This window comes from Mirounga leonina, unplaced genomic scaffold, assembly GCF_011800145.1.
Source record: "Mirounga leonina isolate KUSES-001 unplaced genomic scaffold, KU_Mleo_1.0 Mir_366, whole genome shotgun sequence".
NCBI classification, from domain to species: domain Eukaryota; kingdom Metazoa; phylum Chordata; class Mammalia; order Carnivora; family Phocidae; genus Mirounga; species Mirounga leonina.
In genome coordinates, this window is record NW_023270709.1 from 27,986,951 (window position 1) to 28,000,096 (window position 13,146).

At 39.9% G+C, this 13,146-nt stretch overlaps 1 protein-coding gene across 1 annotated transcript; it reads right to left on the bottom strand.

Annotated features, from left to right (window-relative positions):
* Positions 1–1,369: 1,369 nt before the first annotated feature.
* LOC117997513 (putative olfactory receptor 2B8) lies at positions 1,370–2,653 on the bottom strand. The gene has a single exon (XM_034985881.1). The coding sequence runs from the start codon at positions 2,548–2,550 to the stop codon at positions 1,615–1,617; it is 936 nt and encodes a 311-aa protein (XP_034841772.1). The 5' UTR covers positions 2,551–2,653; the 3' UTR covers positions 1,370–1,614.
* Positions 2,654–13,146: the final 10,493 nt, after the last annotated feature.

The window sequence follows — 13,146 nt, forward strand, 5'->3', positions numbered from 1 at the left end:
GCATCCAACTCTTGGTTTCAACTCAGCTCATGATCTCCACGTCACAAGATGGAGACCCATTGAGCTCTGTGCTCAGGCCAGAGTCTGCCTGTCCCTCCCCAAATCCCTCGGCCCATCCCCTGCCAGGTCTCTCTCTCCCTCTCTCTCAAATAAATGAATAAATAATAAAATCTTTAAAACAAAAAAAGAAAAATAATGGAGAGTGGGAAATTTGTCACATTTGGGGATAAACAGTATACATGACGCATCACTATGGTGTCAAGATATATCCCAGGTGTTCAAGTGGGAATACTGTGACGCTGTTAGTGATGCAGAGAGAACATGACCATGTGCATAATCTTCCCTGGCTGTCATTTCCAGCCTCCACATGCTGTCTCTATACTAAGATCACTTGTCATGAGCATGACCAGCTCAGGGGGTTCAAGGCCCTGGAGGATGCTGGTTAGCTGTCAGGATAGGGAACAGTAAGTACATTTGTTATGTATATGTGTCCAGTCCAAGACACAAACACATTTACCTGCACTGGGCTACATGTTGGGAAAACCTACCAAAACTCAGAAATATTTCTATGAAGATGGCATTGTCAAAGCTCCAGCCTCCATGGGAAAATACACTGTTTGTGACAATACACATATACAAAAACCCAGACCCGTACCCCAAAACACATTTATGTGCAAACTGAGTTTGAGTTAAGATCAAAGGGCTACAATGTCAGATTCAATTGTTCTGGGCTGTTTATATTCATTACCTAATTCAGAATTGTATGACAATAATTCAAACTGAGACGGCTATTTGTAAAGTTTAGACACATGGAGGTGTTTAATAATTAATATATATTTTATTTCTTCTTCAAATTTCCTGCTAGTGAATCTGGTAAGCTCCAGATAACATGGGATTTCCTGGGAATAAGAGGTATTTTCCTTTTTTTTTTATAATATGTTCCTGCATTCAAATTATATGGGGATTTGGCAGGTTTGAGATACAAAAGCATTGATCAGTTGATGCCTGGATCAAAGAAATTATTAAATGGTATGAAGAGAAGATTTAAATATACTTCATCAGGATTGATGTTAGCAGGATTTTCTTTGAACTAAAGATTTCTTTTCCTCACAGTTGCCCACTTATTTCTTTGAAAAAGCTGTGATATAGTCAACCTATGGACCTCTTAATAGAGCCATGATCACAATGCAAGAATAAATGACATGCCTCCAACAAATTGCTAGAAAATGCTAAAATGTTAATGCTTATTACAGTGTTTTAGTGGCTTGTATTCTTAGTTTCCCTATGACTTTACGGTATGTTCCTGAATGTCTTCTTCTAAGTAGAAATGAAACTATGTTCCTATATTGGGGGGAAATAAGAAAAACCGGTGGAGCTTTTTTAAAATAACAATATGATGCAGGTGCTCTGGGGACACTAAGGCAGCATCTCTGGAGGCCGCATGAGTCTATGGACTTAGATTTTGAGCACTCACTTGCATAAAAGAATCAGGTAAGGAAATTCCCTTGAGAGTTGTCAGAGGAAACTTTGGATGACATGGTGGTGGGGGGGACACAATCATCTGAAGTGCTCTGGCATTCAACATCTTCCATCAAAGGGTCTCCCCCCACCCAGTCATCTAGAGTCATGGACCCTCCAAAACTTCTTCATTGCTCCCGTCACATCCTTGTTCCTCAGTGTATATATGACAGGGTTGACCATGGGGGTGACGATGGTGTAGAACAGAGAAATGAACTTGCCCTGATCCTGGGAGTAGTTGTTGCTGGGCTGGAGGTAAGCGTAGATGGCCGTGCCATAGAATAGGGAGACCACTGTGATGTGGGACCCACATGTCCCAAACGCTTTCCTCTGCCCTGCAGATGACTTTATTCTTAAGACTGCCCTGACAATCCGACCATAGGAGAAGATGATTAATGCCACAGGTATGAGGAGAATGATCACACTGACGAAGAACATCTCAGACTCATACACAGTGGTGTCAACACAGGCAAGCTTGAGCAGTGGGGGGATCTCACAAAAGAAATGGTCTATTTTATTTTTCCCACAAAGTGGTACAATGAAGATGAGCATTGTCTGCAATGAGGAGTTGACAAAACCAAGAGACCACGATGCAGAAGCCATGAGGGCACAGAGACGGGGGTGCATGATCACTGTGTACTGCAGGGGCCTACAGATGGCTGCATAGCGGTCCAATGCCATGACCCCTAAGAGAATGCATTCTGTGCCTCCCAACCCTAGAGAAATGAAGAGCTGAGCCACACAGCCACCAAAGGAGATAGACTTGTCAGCTCCCCTGAGATGAACCAGGAGCTGCGGGACAGTGCTGGTCGTGTAACAGAGGTCCAGAAAGCTTAGGTTGGAGAGGAAAAAGTACATGGGAGTCTGAAGATGTGGGTCCAGGTGGGACAAGGCAATGATGGTGGTGTTTCCCAGCAGAGTGAACAGATAGAAGACCAGAAGAACCACAAAGAGGACTAGCTCCAGTTGAGGCCGGTCAGAGAAACCCAGCAGGATAAACCCAGTGAAAGAACTGCCATTTTTCTGTTCCATCCTCTGTTAGCACATGTTTCCTGCAGGATCAAGCATTTAGCAATTTTTAAAAGAAATCTTCAAATAATAAACCATTGTTGGGGAATGGATGTATCATGTTAAAGACAGGGCCGTGGGATTTTATCAGTAACTATTTAAATAAATGATGTACTGAGGGGAGAAAGGATGGTGGAGGAGTAGGGGACCCTATTCCAACCAGTACCCCGGATTATATTATCCATAAGGACTAAGAAGTCAGGTGAGAAAAGATAAAACTCTGGCGAGATGAACTTGTACAAATGATTTGCTGCTTTATAGGATTATATATGTATGTGTGTATACATATACCTAAAAGAATGCTGAATGACTACCAATCTAACAGGTATAATAACAAATATGATTTTAGGTTGAAAAATAAAATAACAGACAAAGCAGATGCCCACTAATAGAGAAAAAAGAATGTGATTGTCTCTGAATGTTACAATTGCTTCTGGTGCCTTGCTGGAGAGCACATGGGAGGGAACTAGAATACTCATGTCATAGTTTTGCTTTTTATCCTTTTTATCCTACTTTTATATTTCTTTCTCATTCCATTCAGGAAAATTATTATCATTTAGTAATACTGCATATGAGAAAGATCAGGCTGTGCATTGCATTCTCCCATCGATTCTCCAGAGTATGTTCTACTGATTGGGTCACTATTTTCCCTTCCTCCTCCCCTCCTCAGCATCCAACCATCTCCAATCTATGGGCACCACCACAGAACACATCTTCCAGGAGAAAGAATATGTCTAGACTAAGGTTAATAAGAAATTACATTTCATTTCCTTCTTACCACATTTTAAAAATTGTGTAATTAGACTAACCATCATCTATGTGTAGGTAAGCATCAAACTACTGAATGGAGTAAGAAACATTGATTCCTCTAAGACAAACTATCTATATAATACTGGCTGGAAGTATGAAACACATCCATTCTAGGTACAGGTGCACAGAATGGTGTCCCTACTAAATATCATGATATGATATATAGAAAAATCAAGTTACAAATCCATACGTAAATTATTACTTTGCATATAAAGACTAAGTAATTGAAAAAACCACATGTTACATAGAGAGAGAGAAAAATGTTATTAGGTAAAATAACAGTAATTAGATTCTACAAAAGAAGACGGCATTCTAAGTAATAATTACCATCAAAAAAAGAATATAATGGGAAATGACATCTCACAAAAATACATTTTTACAATAATAATTAAGAGAACAGGCATCAAATGAAAGAAGTTAAATGCTTAATACCGGCACACATAAGATGATAGAAGAATTACTGTAAGTGTTCAATGCTGACATATAAATCTAAAAATTTAATGGAAGAATACATATTTCCATAAACTAGATGCTTAGTATGCAAACTACACATTGTAAAGACCAAAGATCTCAAGACAATGTCTATATTGAAGATATTTCAAATATGTAACATTCACTGATATATTTGATATACAAACCCTGCCCTATCCAGTTCCTGAATGAATCCTGAAATAGTGCGGGCAAAGTTTCTACAGCCTCAGGGCTACAACTGAATCACTATTGCTTTAATGATGCATCTGGCTCATAGGTCTGAGGTGTCCTCAGATATATTAGAACAGTCCCTTCTATATGAATTGCATCAGATTTAGCCCTGCCTTGACAATGGCAGCCTTTTGTCTACCCCATGAGTCTGTCACTGGCTGTGAGCTGCCCCCACCCTGTGTCTGAGACCACCTGGCAAAGTGGCTCCCTTTCACTTGAGGGCAAATCTCTGAAGAAGGGAATGGCTGTGAACCTTGCAGCCCATATTCCTAACACATAGGGAGTGGATTGGATCAGCAGCCAGGTAGAGAGCATCTGAGCAGGTCACCAACAGCATGCATACAAGAGTCCATTCAGGATCCTGGGCAAGGATAGAAGGATGGAACCCAGTGTACCTTACACATCACCTCAGTGCAATCCCACACGCACACACACAGAACTTGTCATTTGCCTAATTCATCAATTAAACACTCAGGATTCTTCCTACCTTTTGTCTTCAGATTGGTATTTGTACTCACTTGAATGATCATCATTTCTTCTTAAAATAATGTCAAAATAGAGAAGCACTGACACGATATTCACAAAATGGAACTTCTGTTGTAAATGTCAACCTAGCATTTTTAAAACTCTATACATATTTTAGATATTCTGGTAATGCATAAGGGAGAAACTGAACATTTAGAAACTATAAATACTGACAATGAGTTTTATGCATAGAGAACAAATACCGTCTAATTTCACAGACAATAAGGACCAAGAGAAAGCATGGAAACATATAGTCTAATACTTTTACACATATGCATACTCTCTTATTCTCCTACTGAAGGACATATTTTATTACCATTAAATATGCATTTTTAAATTATTTTCCCCATATGCATCCTGAATGTACTACAGTAGAATGAAATGTGTGGGAACAACTTGGTGGAGTCTATAATGAACAACTAAATTTAGTTCTTATATTTGGTGAATTTCCATGGTCTGTTCCTTTAGACAATGGACCATATATGCAAACCAATACAGCTCTTCTGTTTCAAGAACAATTGCAACTGAAAATAAACCAACTTCCAATTCCTAAAGCACCACAGAAACCAAGTGTCATTTTACTCACCTTTGTTCACCCTCTCTGTGGGTTCTAAGCTATTTCCCTACCTCCTTTCCAAGTCACTGCCTACAGACAGTCCTGGGGATTGGCCCTTGGACATGTAGAATCAGTTGCACGCAGTAAATGCAAAGGTTGAGTATACCAGCACTGGGTTATCCATAGATTTTTCCTGAGCAAAAGGATGCTTTCTGACGATGACTTCACGAGTCTTCAGGTGGACAGAGATCAACTTTGCCTCTAGGAGGTAGGAGGTGAAGTCCCTTGCAAACTCTCACTATGGTTTCCCGAATACGATGACCTGCCTGTACGACAGGGAGACCCTTATGAGCACAGGAGAGGGTGCTGTGACACTCAGCTGTGGCTGGGCTGGCACTGAGAACCAAACGTGATTCCCTGGCTGACGTCTCTGGGGAGCAGATGCCCACACTGTTAATGAGCCCCTGTCACTGAGCGGTCCAGAGATGGCAGTCCTCAGGGAGAAGGACGATCAAGGACAAAGCCAGAGGAGACCTCATCCGTCTCTTTTGTTATTTCATATATTTTACAGAGAACAAATAACTCCCTAGATCTCCCCAACCACCTTGTTCACATCTATGAATGACCTACATGTTTTACAAAACACTTAAGAGTTTTTTTGTCACAATTGCCCAAATATTTACATCTAAATATATAAGTAAGAGTCTATTCAGTTACTTAATTTTAATGTAAATATGTAAATAAATTCTTAATTTCATTCATAACCATCATATATATGGGATCACAGAGCTAATATTTAGGCAATTCTTATCTTTACCATGAATATAAAGGAGGGCAACCAAATTCTACCAAACTTCTAATGTGGCAAAGGAAAAAAAAAAACTCAAATCCTCTAAAACACTCTTCAGTTTATATCCACAGGTTTTAATGATGTACTCAAGAGCGCCTGGGTGGCTCAGCTGGTTAAGCAACTGCCTTTGGCTCAGGTCATGATCCTGGAGTCCTGGGATCGAGTCCCACATCAGGCTCCCAGCTCAGCGGGGAGCCTGCTTCTCCCTCTGACCTTCTCCCCTCTCATGCTGTTTCTCTCTCTCGCTCTCTAATACATAAATAAATAAAATCTTTAAAAAAAAGATGTACTCAAACAATTTTTATAAAAATTATCTGTGTTTTGGGGATCTGGGTTGCTCAGTCAGTTAAGCATCTCCCTTTGGCTCAGGTCATGATCTCAGGGTCCTGGAATTGAGCTCACATCAGGCCCCCTGCTCGGCAGGGAGTCTGCTTCTCCCTCTACCTCTGCCCCTCCCCTTTCTCATGTTTGTTCTCTCTAAAATAAATCAGTAAAATCTTTAAAAAACATTATCTGTGTTTTTAATAAAACATACATGGTTTATTTAAATTCAACCAGTCTTTGCATTTAAGTTCCAAATGATTTTGACTTTACTAGGTTAATTAAAATAATCACTACAGAAAAACAGAAGGAAGTTGATGGGTGGTTTGTGGCTATTTCTCGTAGGTCCATAAGTTTCAATTTCATTTATCATGTTCAACCAGAAGAGATAAACTACTTCCTGATAAAAATGTTCTTAGATTTGAATTTTCTCAGCTATTCCCAAAGCAGTTAGATTCCCTCCTGGGAGTTGGAGGGAGAATTGGCAGACTCTATAGCCAGGGTGTCCTTTGAAGAGGGAGGGAATCACAGTCCTGCTATTACCTGCTATTACATTTTGCATCCCCCTGGCAGCCTTACACGCTCAAATGGCTTTGATAATAGTGTGGCCTTATCTAGTAATGCTGACCCACACTTACATCCTAGATTCAATATTATCTAGGATAACGCTCAGGCACCTACTCCAAGATACGCATATAAGAACGGCCAACAGCAGCATTGTTTGTATTAATGGAAACTAGAAACAATCCAAATGCTTATAACGGTAAACTAGGTAAATTGTGACCCGTTATTATAAAAGAGTACTCTACAACAATATGAATAAACCTTAGCTAAACAGGGACACCTCGATGTCTCACTCCCTTAAGGATCTGACTCTTGATCTCAGGGTCATGAGTTCAAGCTCTGTGCCGGGCTCCACGCTGGGTGTGGAGCCTGCTAAAGAACATCAGCTAAACAAATAGAAACAGTGTTTTTCACACAAAGTGCTGAGCAAACGATGCAAGTTACAAAGTAATCCTTCCCTCTACATAAAGCTCAAAAACAAGTAAAACAAATTATTTTTTATGAATTCAAATATGGGTGGTAAGACTATATAGTTAGAGTAAAAAATTATAGTAAAAACTAAAAATGATATCAAAAGGCTGATTATAACAAAGTCAAGATCAAAATAGAGAGAAAGGTATGAAGTTGAGTAGAGTCTGAGGTTCTGTCCAGGTTCTAGTGAAGGGTGTCAATATCATGACCATTCACTTTTCCATGATTCTTTAAATTAAACAATTTATATGTCAGTCAATTTATACATCATATTTTTATATGACAGTGTTGTACCCAGTATTATACCTATGACAATAAGAAAGTAGGAAACAAAGACACTATATAAAAATAATATAAATGATGAAGAGTATTTTTTAAAAGGATGCAAGTGGCTGATAAAATCACATTTGAAAAAGCTAACTTTAGACAAAAAAGATACACTATCAAGGACTTGTAAGGAATCACACACGGGGACTACAATGAATACCTATCAAAATAAGATTTTACAGAAAAGCAACATAATTGAAACAGGAAGGAGCCAGGAATGTTTCTCCAGCAGAAGCCTGGACACCATCCTCTCTGCAAAGCTGCAATTGTGAGGACAGTCTTTCATCTCAAAGATCCAAACTGCCACCAGCTCAGTACATTCTCCAACAGGCTATTTCTGGTCTCTGAATTGTTCCCAGCTCTCTGATCTTCTTCCTCATTTCTTGTCCTCCATCTGAGGGAAGCAGTGGGAATAGCACAACCTTCCTACTAAGTGAGATTCCACCGCCCCTGCACTGCTGCCCTGTGTTGGGATCTGTGGTTACTACTGGATAAACAGATGAAGAGCCTAAGTGGGGAACGTGAAAAGGGAAAGCCTCCAAGAAAAGGGAAAGAGACAGACGACAAATCTAAAAGGACAAATGACAGAAGCTGAAAGAGACAGGACATATATACAGAGATTCCAGTTACACAGAAAACAGAGAATACTCCCTAAAAGTGAAAACAGGAGGAAAATGACAGAGAAAACAATAAAATGATGGGCAATAGAATTCTCAAGGTACAAAAAGCTCAGAATGGATTGAAATCATAACAAGTGAGGTAAAATACAGTGCCAGACTGCAGAGCAAGCATCTTTTTTAATTATTCCATACTCAGAGGTAGTTCACTTATAGAAGGAACTTTCACACACATGCCCATCTTACACAAAGGGTAGGACATCGTGCATAGGGTCACCTGTATTTCCATCCAGAGTCAGTGGTAACAAACGTGCTCGCTCCCTGTTCAACATACCACACAGTCCCTCACCCTCTTCTGCACAAGGCATGACTCTGAGGCTTTCATGGAAACATTCTCCCAGTCTGGAGCTGAGTATCCCACTGCCCCTGTGGGGTTCTTGAAGGATGCTCCCAAACTATTTCATCTTGGTGGGAATTTCCTGGAACCTAAAGCAACTGGGTATAGTGATTGTGATGAGGATATAACTGAGAGCACTAGAAGCCCAAACGTGTAGAAAGAGGCCATAAATCACTGGGTACATTTTCCCTTATCCGCTCCCTCCCACTCCCAAACACACAGTCATGTACATGCGCACAAGATACATGCATTAGGAAGCTTCCAAAATTGGGAAGCTTCTTTGAATACTTGACCACTTAACAAATCCCTGTTCGGGCTGCTGAATATACAAGGAAACTTAAAACAGTTTGAGCCAACTTCTATTTTCATACATTAAAATTCTTTTACCTTTGGCCATTTGGGGACCAACCCTATAATTCTTGTGTAATTAAATTCTCTACATTATTAACACCTTAACATCATAAATTACAAACATAAAGTTTGTAATTACAGTGAGGAGATCTTTGAATGCTCAGCATGCTGACTAAAACATTAAGAACAGTTGATCACTGACCTTTGGTAACCGTTAGTCTCTACCTGGTAAGAGTAGGGGCTTATTAAAAGCAATTTAAAAATATCCCAAAGTTCCATGGAAAGAACATAATTTTGGAGTCTGTATGTCTAGGTCCACATTTTGGCCCCATTATTTAAAACTGTGACATTTCAAGAAAAGAATTTAACCTCCCTGTTCCAGAGTGTGCTCACCTGTACATAATGGTCTCTGAAGACAATGACAATGTTGATAATGTTGACTCTTGGTGCTATGGGAAATAAATAATATAGAGAATGTGAAAATTCCTAATAAATTAGAAAGCACAACGTAAATGCAAAGAACTAATAGTTCTGACTGAAGTCACACTTTTTCTGCAGTGCATTTTCCCAGTCACCCTGCATTGAGCTATGTTATCGGCCACTCTCTGCTTGAAATGGTCTTCATGAAACTATTCAGCCTAGATATACTCACTTGGCAGCAACCATTACAATTCTGGTTCTTTTAAAACTCTATGTCCTTTACCTTTAGTTCTCTTTTTAGCCATTTCCCCCTTTAAAAATGATGATACTTCAACTGAACCACCAAAGAATAATTGTCAAAGGGTATCAAGCTCTGAGTCCTCTCTCCAAGTAGAATCTTACACCATCCATTGCGAATCCTGACATATCTACATGGATATTTACAGTTAATATGTCTCCCCCACCAAAAGTGGCTGTATTCATTTCCTGGGACTGACATAAAAAGTACCACACACTGCGGACTCAAACAAGACACTTACTCTCTTCATGGTTCTGGAGGCGAGTCCAAAATCAGGTGTCATCCAGGACACCCTCTCTTGGAAGGTTCTAAAGGAGAATGTGTTCTATGCCTTTCTCTTAGCTTATGGTGTTGTCAGCAATCCTTAGTGCTTGTTTTGTTTTTTTCTTTCTTTCTTTGTTTTTAGAGAGGGAGAGAAGGGAGGGGAGGAACAGTGGTAGAGGGAAAGAATCTTAAGGAAGAACCATGCCCAGCACAGAGCCTGTGCGGGGCTCAATCTCACAACCCTGAGATCATGACCTGAGCTGAAATCAAGCCTCGAATGTCTAACTAGGCTGAGCCATGGTGCCCCAATCCTTGGCATTCTTTGACTTATAGATTCATCGTTGTTCCAATCTTTGTCTCTGTGGTCACCTGGTGTTCTCCTTGTATCTGTGTCTGTTTTCCCTTCTTATAAGGACATTGAACATTTTGGATTAAAGCCCACCTTCATCATGTATGACCTCATTTAAATTCGATTACATGTGCAAAGACTCCATATTCAAATAAAGTCACATTTGCATACACCAGGTGTTGGGACATGAACATATCTTTGGGGGAGGGCATGATTCAACCCAAAACAGGAGCTTTTCCTTTTGGCTTCTCCACTTCTAAAAAAGGGATCAACTGACCTCTCAGTCACCAGGACTGGCATCCTGGTTACCCTGATAATTCCTCTATAGTCACGCATTATATGCTGTCCTGTCTCAGGCTGCCCTCAAGCTCCATATCCTGATCCAGGTTTAAACTCAGAATTCATGATGGAAGATACAGTTTCCCATGTAATAGCTGTGTGATATCAGGAAAAGCCCCTACCTTCTCTGTACTGATTCTTTGTCCAGAAATTGAGGGGATTTACAGAAAAACCTCCTAAAATTCTTTCCAACTTGGAAATTATAACTTCTTTTTTTAATGTTTTTATTTGAGTACAGTTGACACATAATGGTACATTAGTTTCAGGTGTACAACATAGTGATTCAGTTTATCTATACATTATGCTATGCTCACAAGTGTAGCTACCATCTGTCACCATACAACCACCATACAATGTTATTACAATGTCACCGATCATATTCCCTGTGCTATGCCTTTTATTATCTTTACTTATTCATTCCATAACTGGAAGCCTGTACCTCCCACTCCCCTTCACCCATTTTGCTCACCCCCCCAAACCCCTTCACCCTGGAAACCATCAGTTTGTTCTCTGTATTTATAGGTGTGATTCTGCTTTTAGTTTTATTTATTTGTTTTGTTTTTGAGATTCCACATATAAGTGAGATCATATGGTATTTGTCTTTTGCTGTCCGATTTATTTCACTTAGCATAATACCCTCTACATCCATCTATGTTGTTGCGATGGCACAATTTCATCATTTTTATGGCTGAGTAATGATATTTATATATCACGTCTTCCTTATCCATTGTTTATTAATGGACAATTAGATTGCTTCTGGATCTTAGCTATTACTAATAATGCTGCAATAAACATGGAGTACATATATCTTTTCAAATTAGTATTTTTGTTTTCTTTGGGTAAATACACAGTGGTATAATTATTGGATCATATGGTGTTTCTATTTTTAACTTTTTGAGGAACTTCTATACTGCTTTCCACAGTGGCTGCACCACTTTGCATTCCCACCAACAGTGCACAAGTGTTCAAAAAAGTGGTAACTTCTCCTAAGTGTATTTATTTATGCCTCACATACCAGGTTGAATTAATTATGTAACCAATGCCTTTAAAAAACAAACGAGATTGCCAAAAATCAAACAGAACAAAGTCTCATTAAAATAAAAGGAACAGACTGGGCACCTGGGTGTCTCAGTCAGTTAAGCATCTGCCTTCAGCTCAGGTCATGGTCCTGGGGTCCTGGGATAGAGCCCTGCACACATGGGTCTCCCTGCTCAGCAGGACACCTGGCTCTCCCTCTACCCCCTGCTCATGCTCTCTCACTCTCTCTCTGTCTCCCTCTCTCGAATAAATAAAATCTTTAAAAAATAAATAAATAAATAAATAATAAAAGGAACAGACAAATTTGAGCCAAATCTGTCTCCATGTGGTATGTTGGACTAGAATTGCTGAACCTACATAAAGACAGCAAGGATTAAAAAAAAACAAACAAACAGGGGCACTGGGTGGCTCAGTCATTAAGTCTCTGTCTTTGGCTCAGGTCATGATCCCAGGGTCCTGGGATCGAGCCCGGCATCGGGCTCCCTGCTCCACAGGAAGCCTGCTTCTTCCTCTCCCACTCCCCCCTGCTTGTGTTCCCTCTCTCGCTGTGTCTCTCTCTGTCAAATAAATAAAATCTTAAAAATAAAAAATAAAATAAACAAACAAACAAATCTGGGGGCACTTGGTTGGCTCAGCTGGTAGAGCATGCAACTCCTGATCTCAGAGTTATAACTTCAAGCCCCACATTGGACAGAGAGATTACTTAAAACAAACAAATAAAAACTGAATAATTACTGGGCAAATTCAACCCAAGGAGAAGTTCTGGATCTTACTGGAAGGAGGAAAGAGAGGTGGGAGGTCATTGCCTTTATCGTCCCAGATCCTCTGTCAGTGCTCTGCACATAATGGATATCCAATACAGTTTTCTTTGAGTGGTTGATTAATTTATCAGATAATAAAAAATCAAAAATTGATAGCCATATCCCAGAAGAGGAGAGAAGGTAATTTGAATACAAATGAAGAAATGGAGGGTTTCATCAAGGACAAAATAAGTGTTTATATATATGAAATAAAATTGTTTTGTTAATTGGAATAGATTTTTTTATATAAAAAATGAAGTAACAATAAGGAGGCATATATCTAGGAAACATATATCTAAAAGCTTAGTTGAGGGGAAGGAAAGATGGCGGAGGAGTAGGGGACCCTATTTCAACTGGTCCCCGGAATTGAGCTGGATATCTACCAGACCACTCTGAGCACCCACGGAACCAGCCTGAGATGTAAGAAGATCTGGATCTCTACAAACAGAATATTACAGGCGGTTGGTTTTGAGGTAGGAAGCGGAGAGCCGTGATCCTGTGGGCAGATATCGGAGGATAAATGGCGGCAGGAGGGTGCCTGGCCGTGAGGATCCTACACCG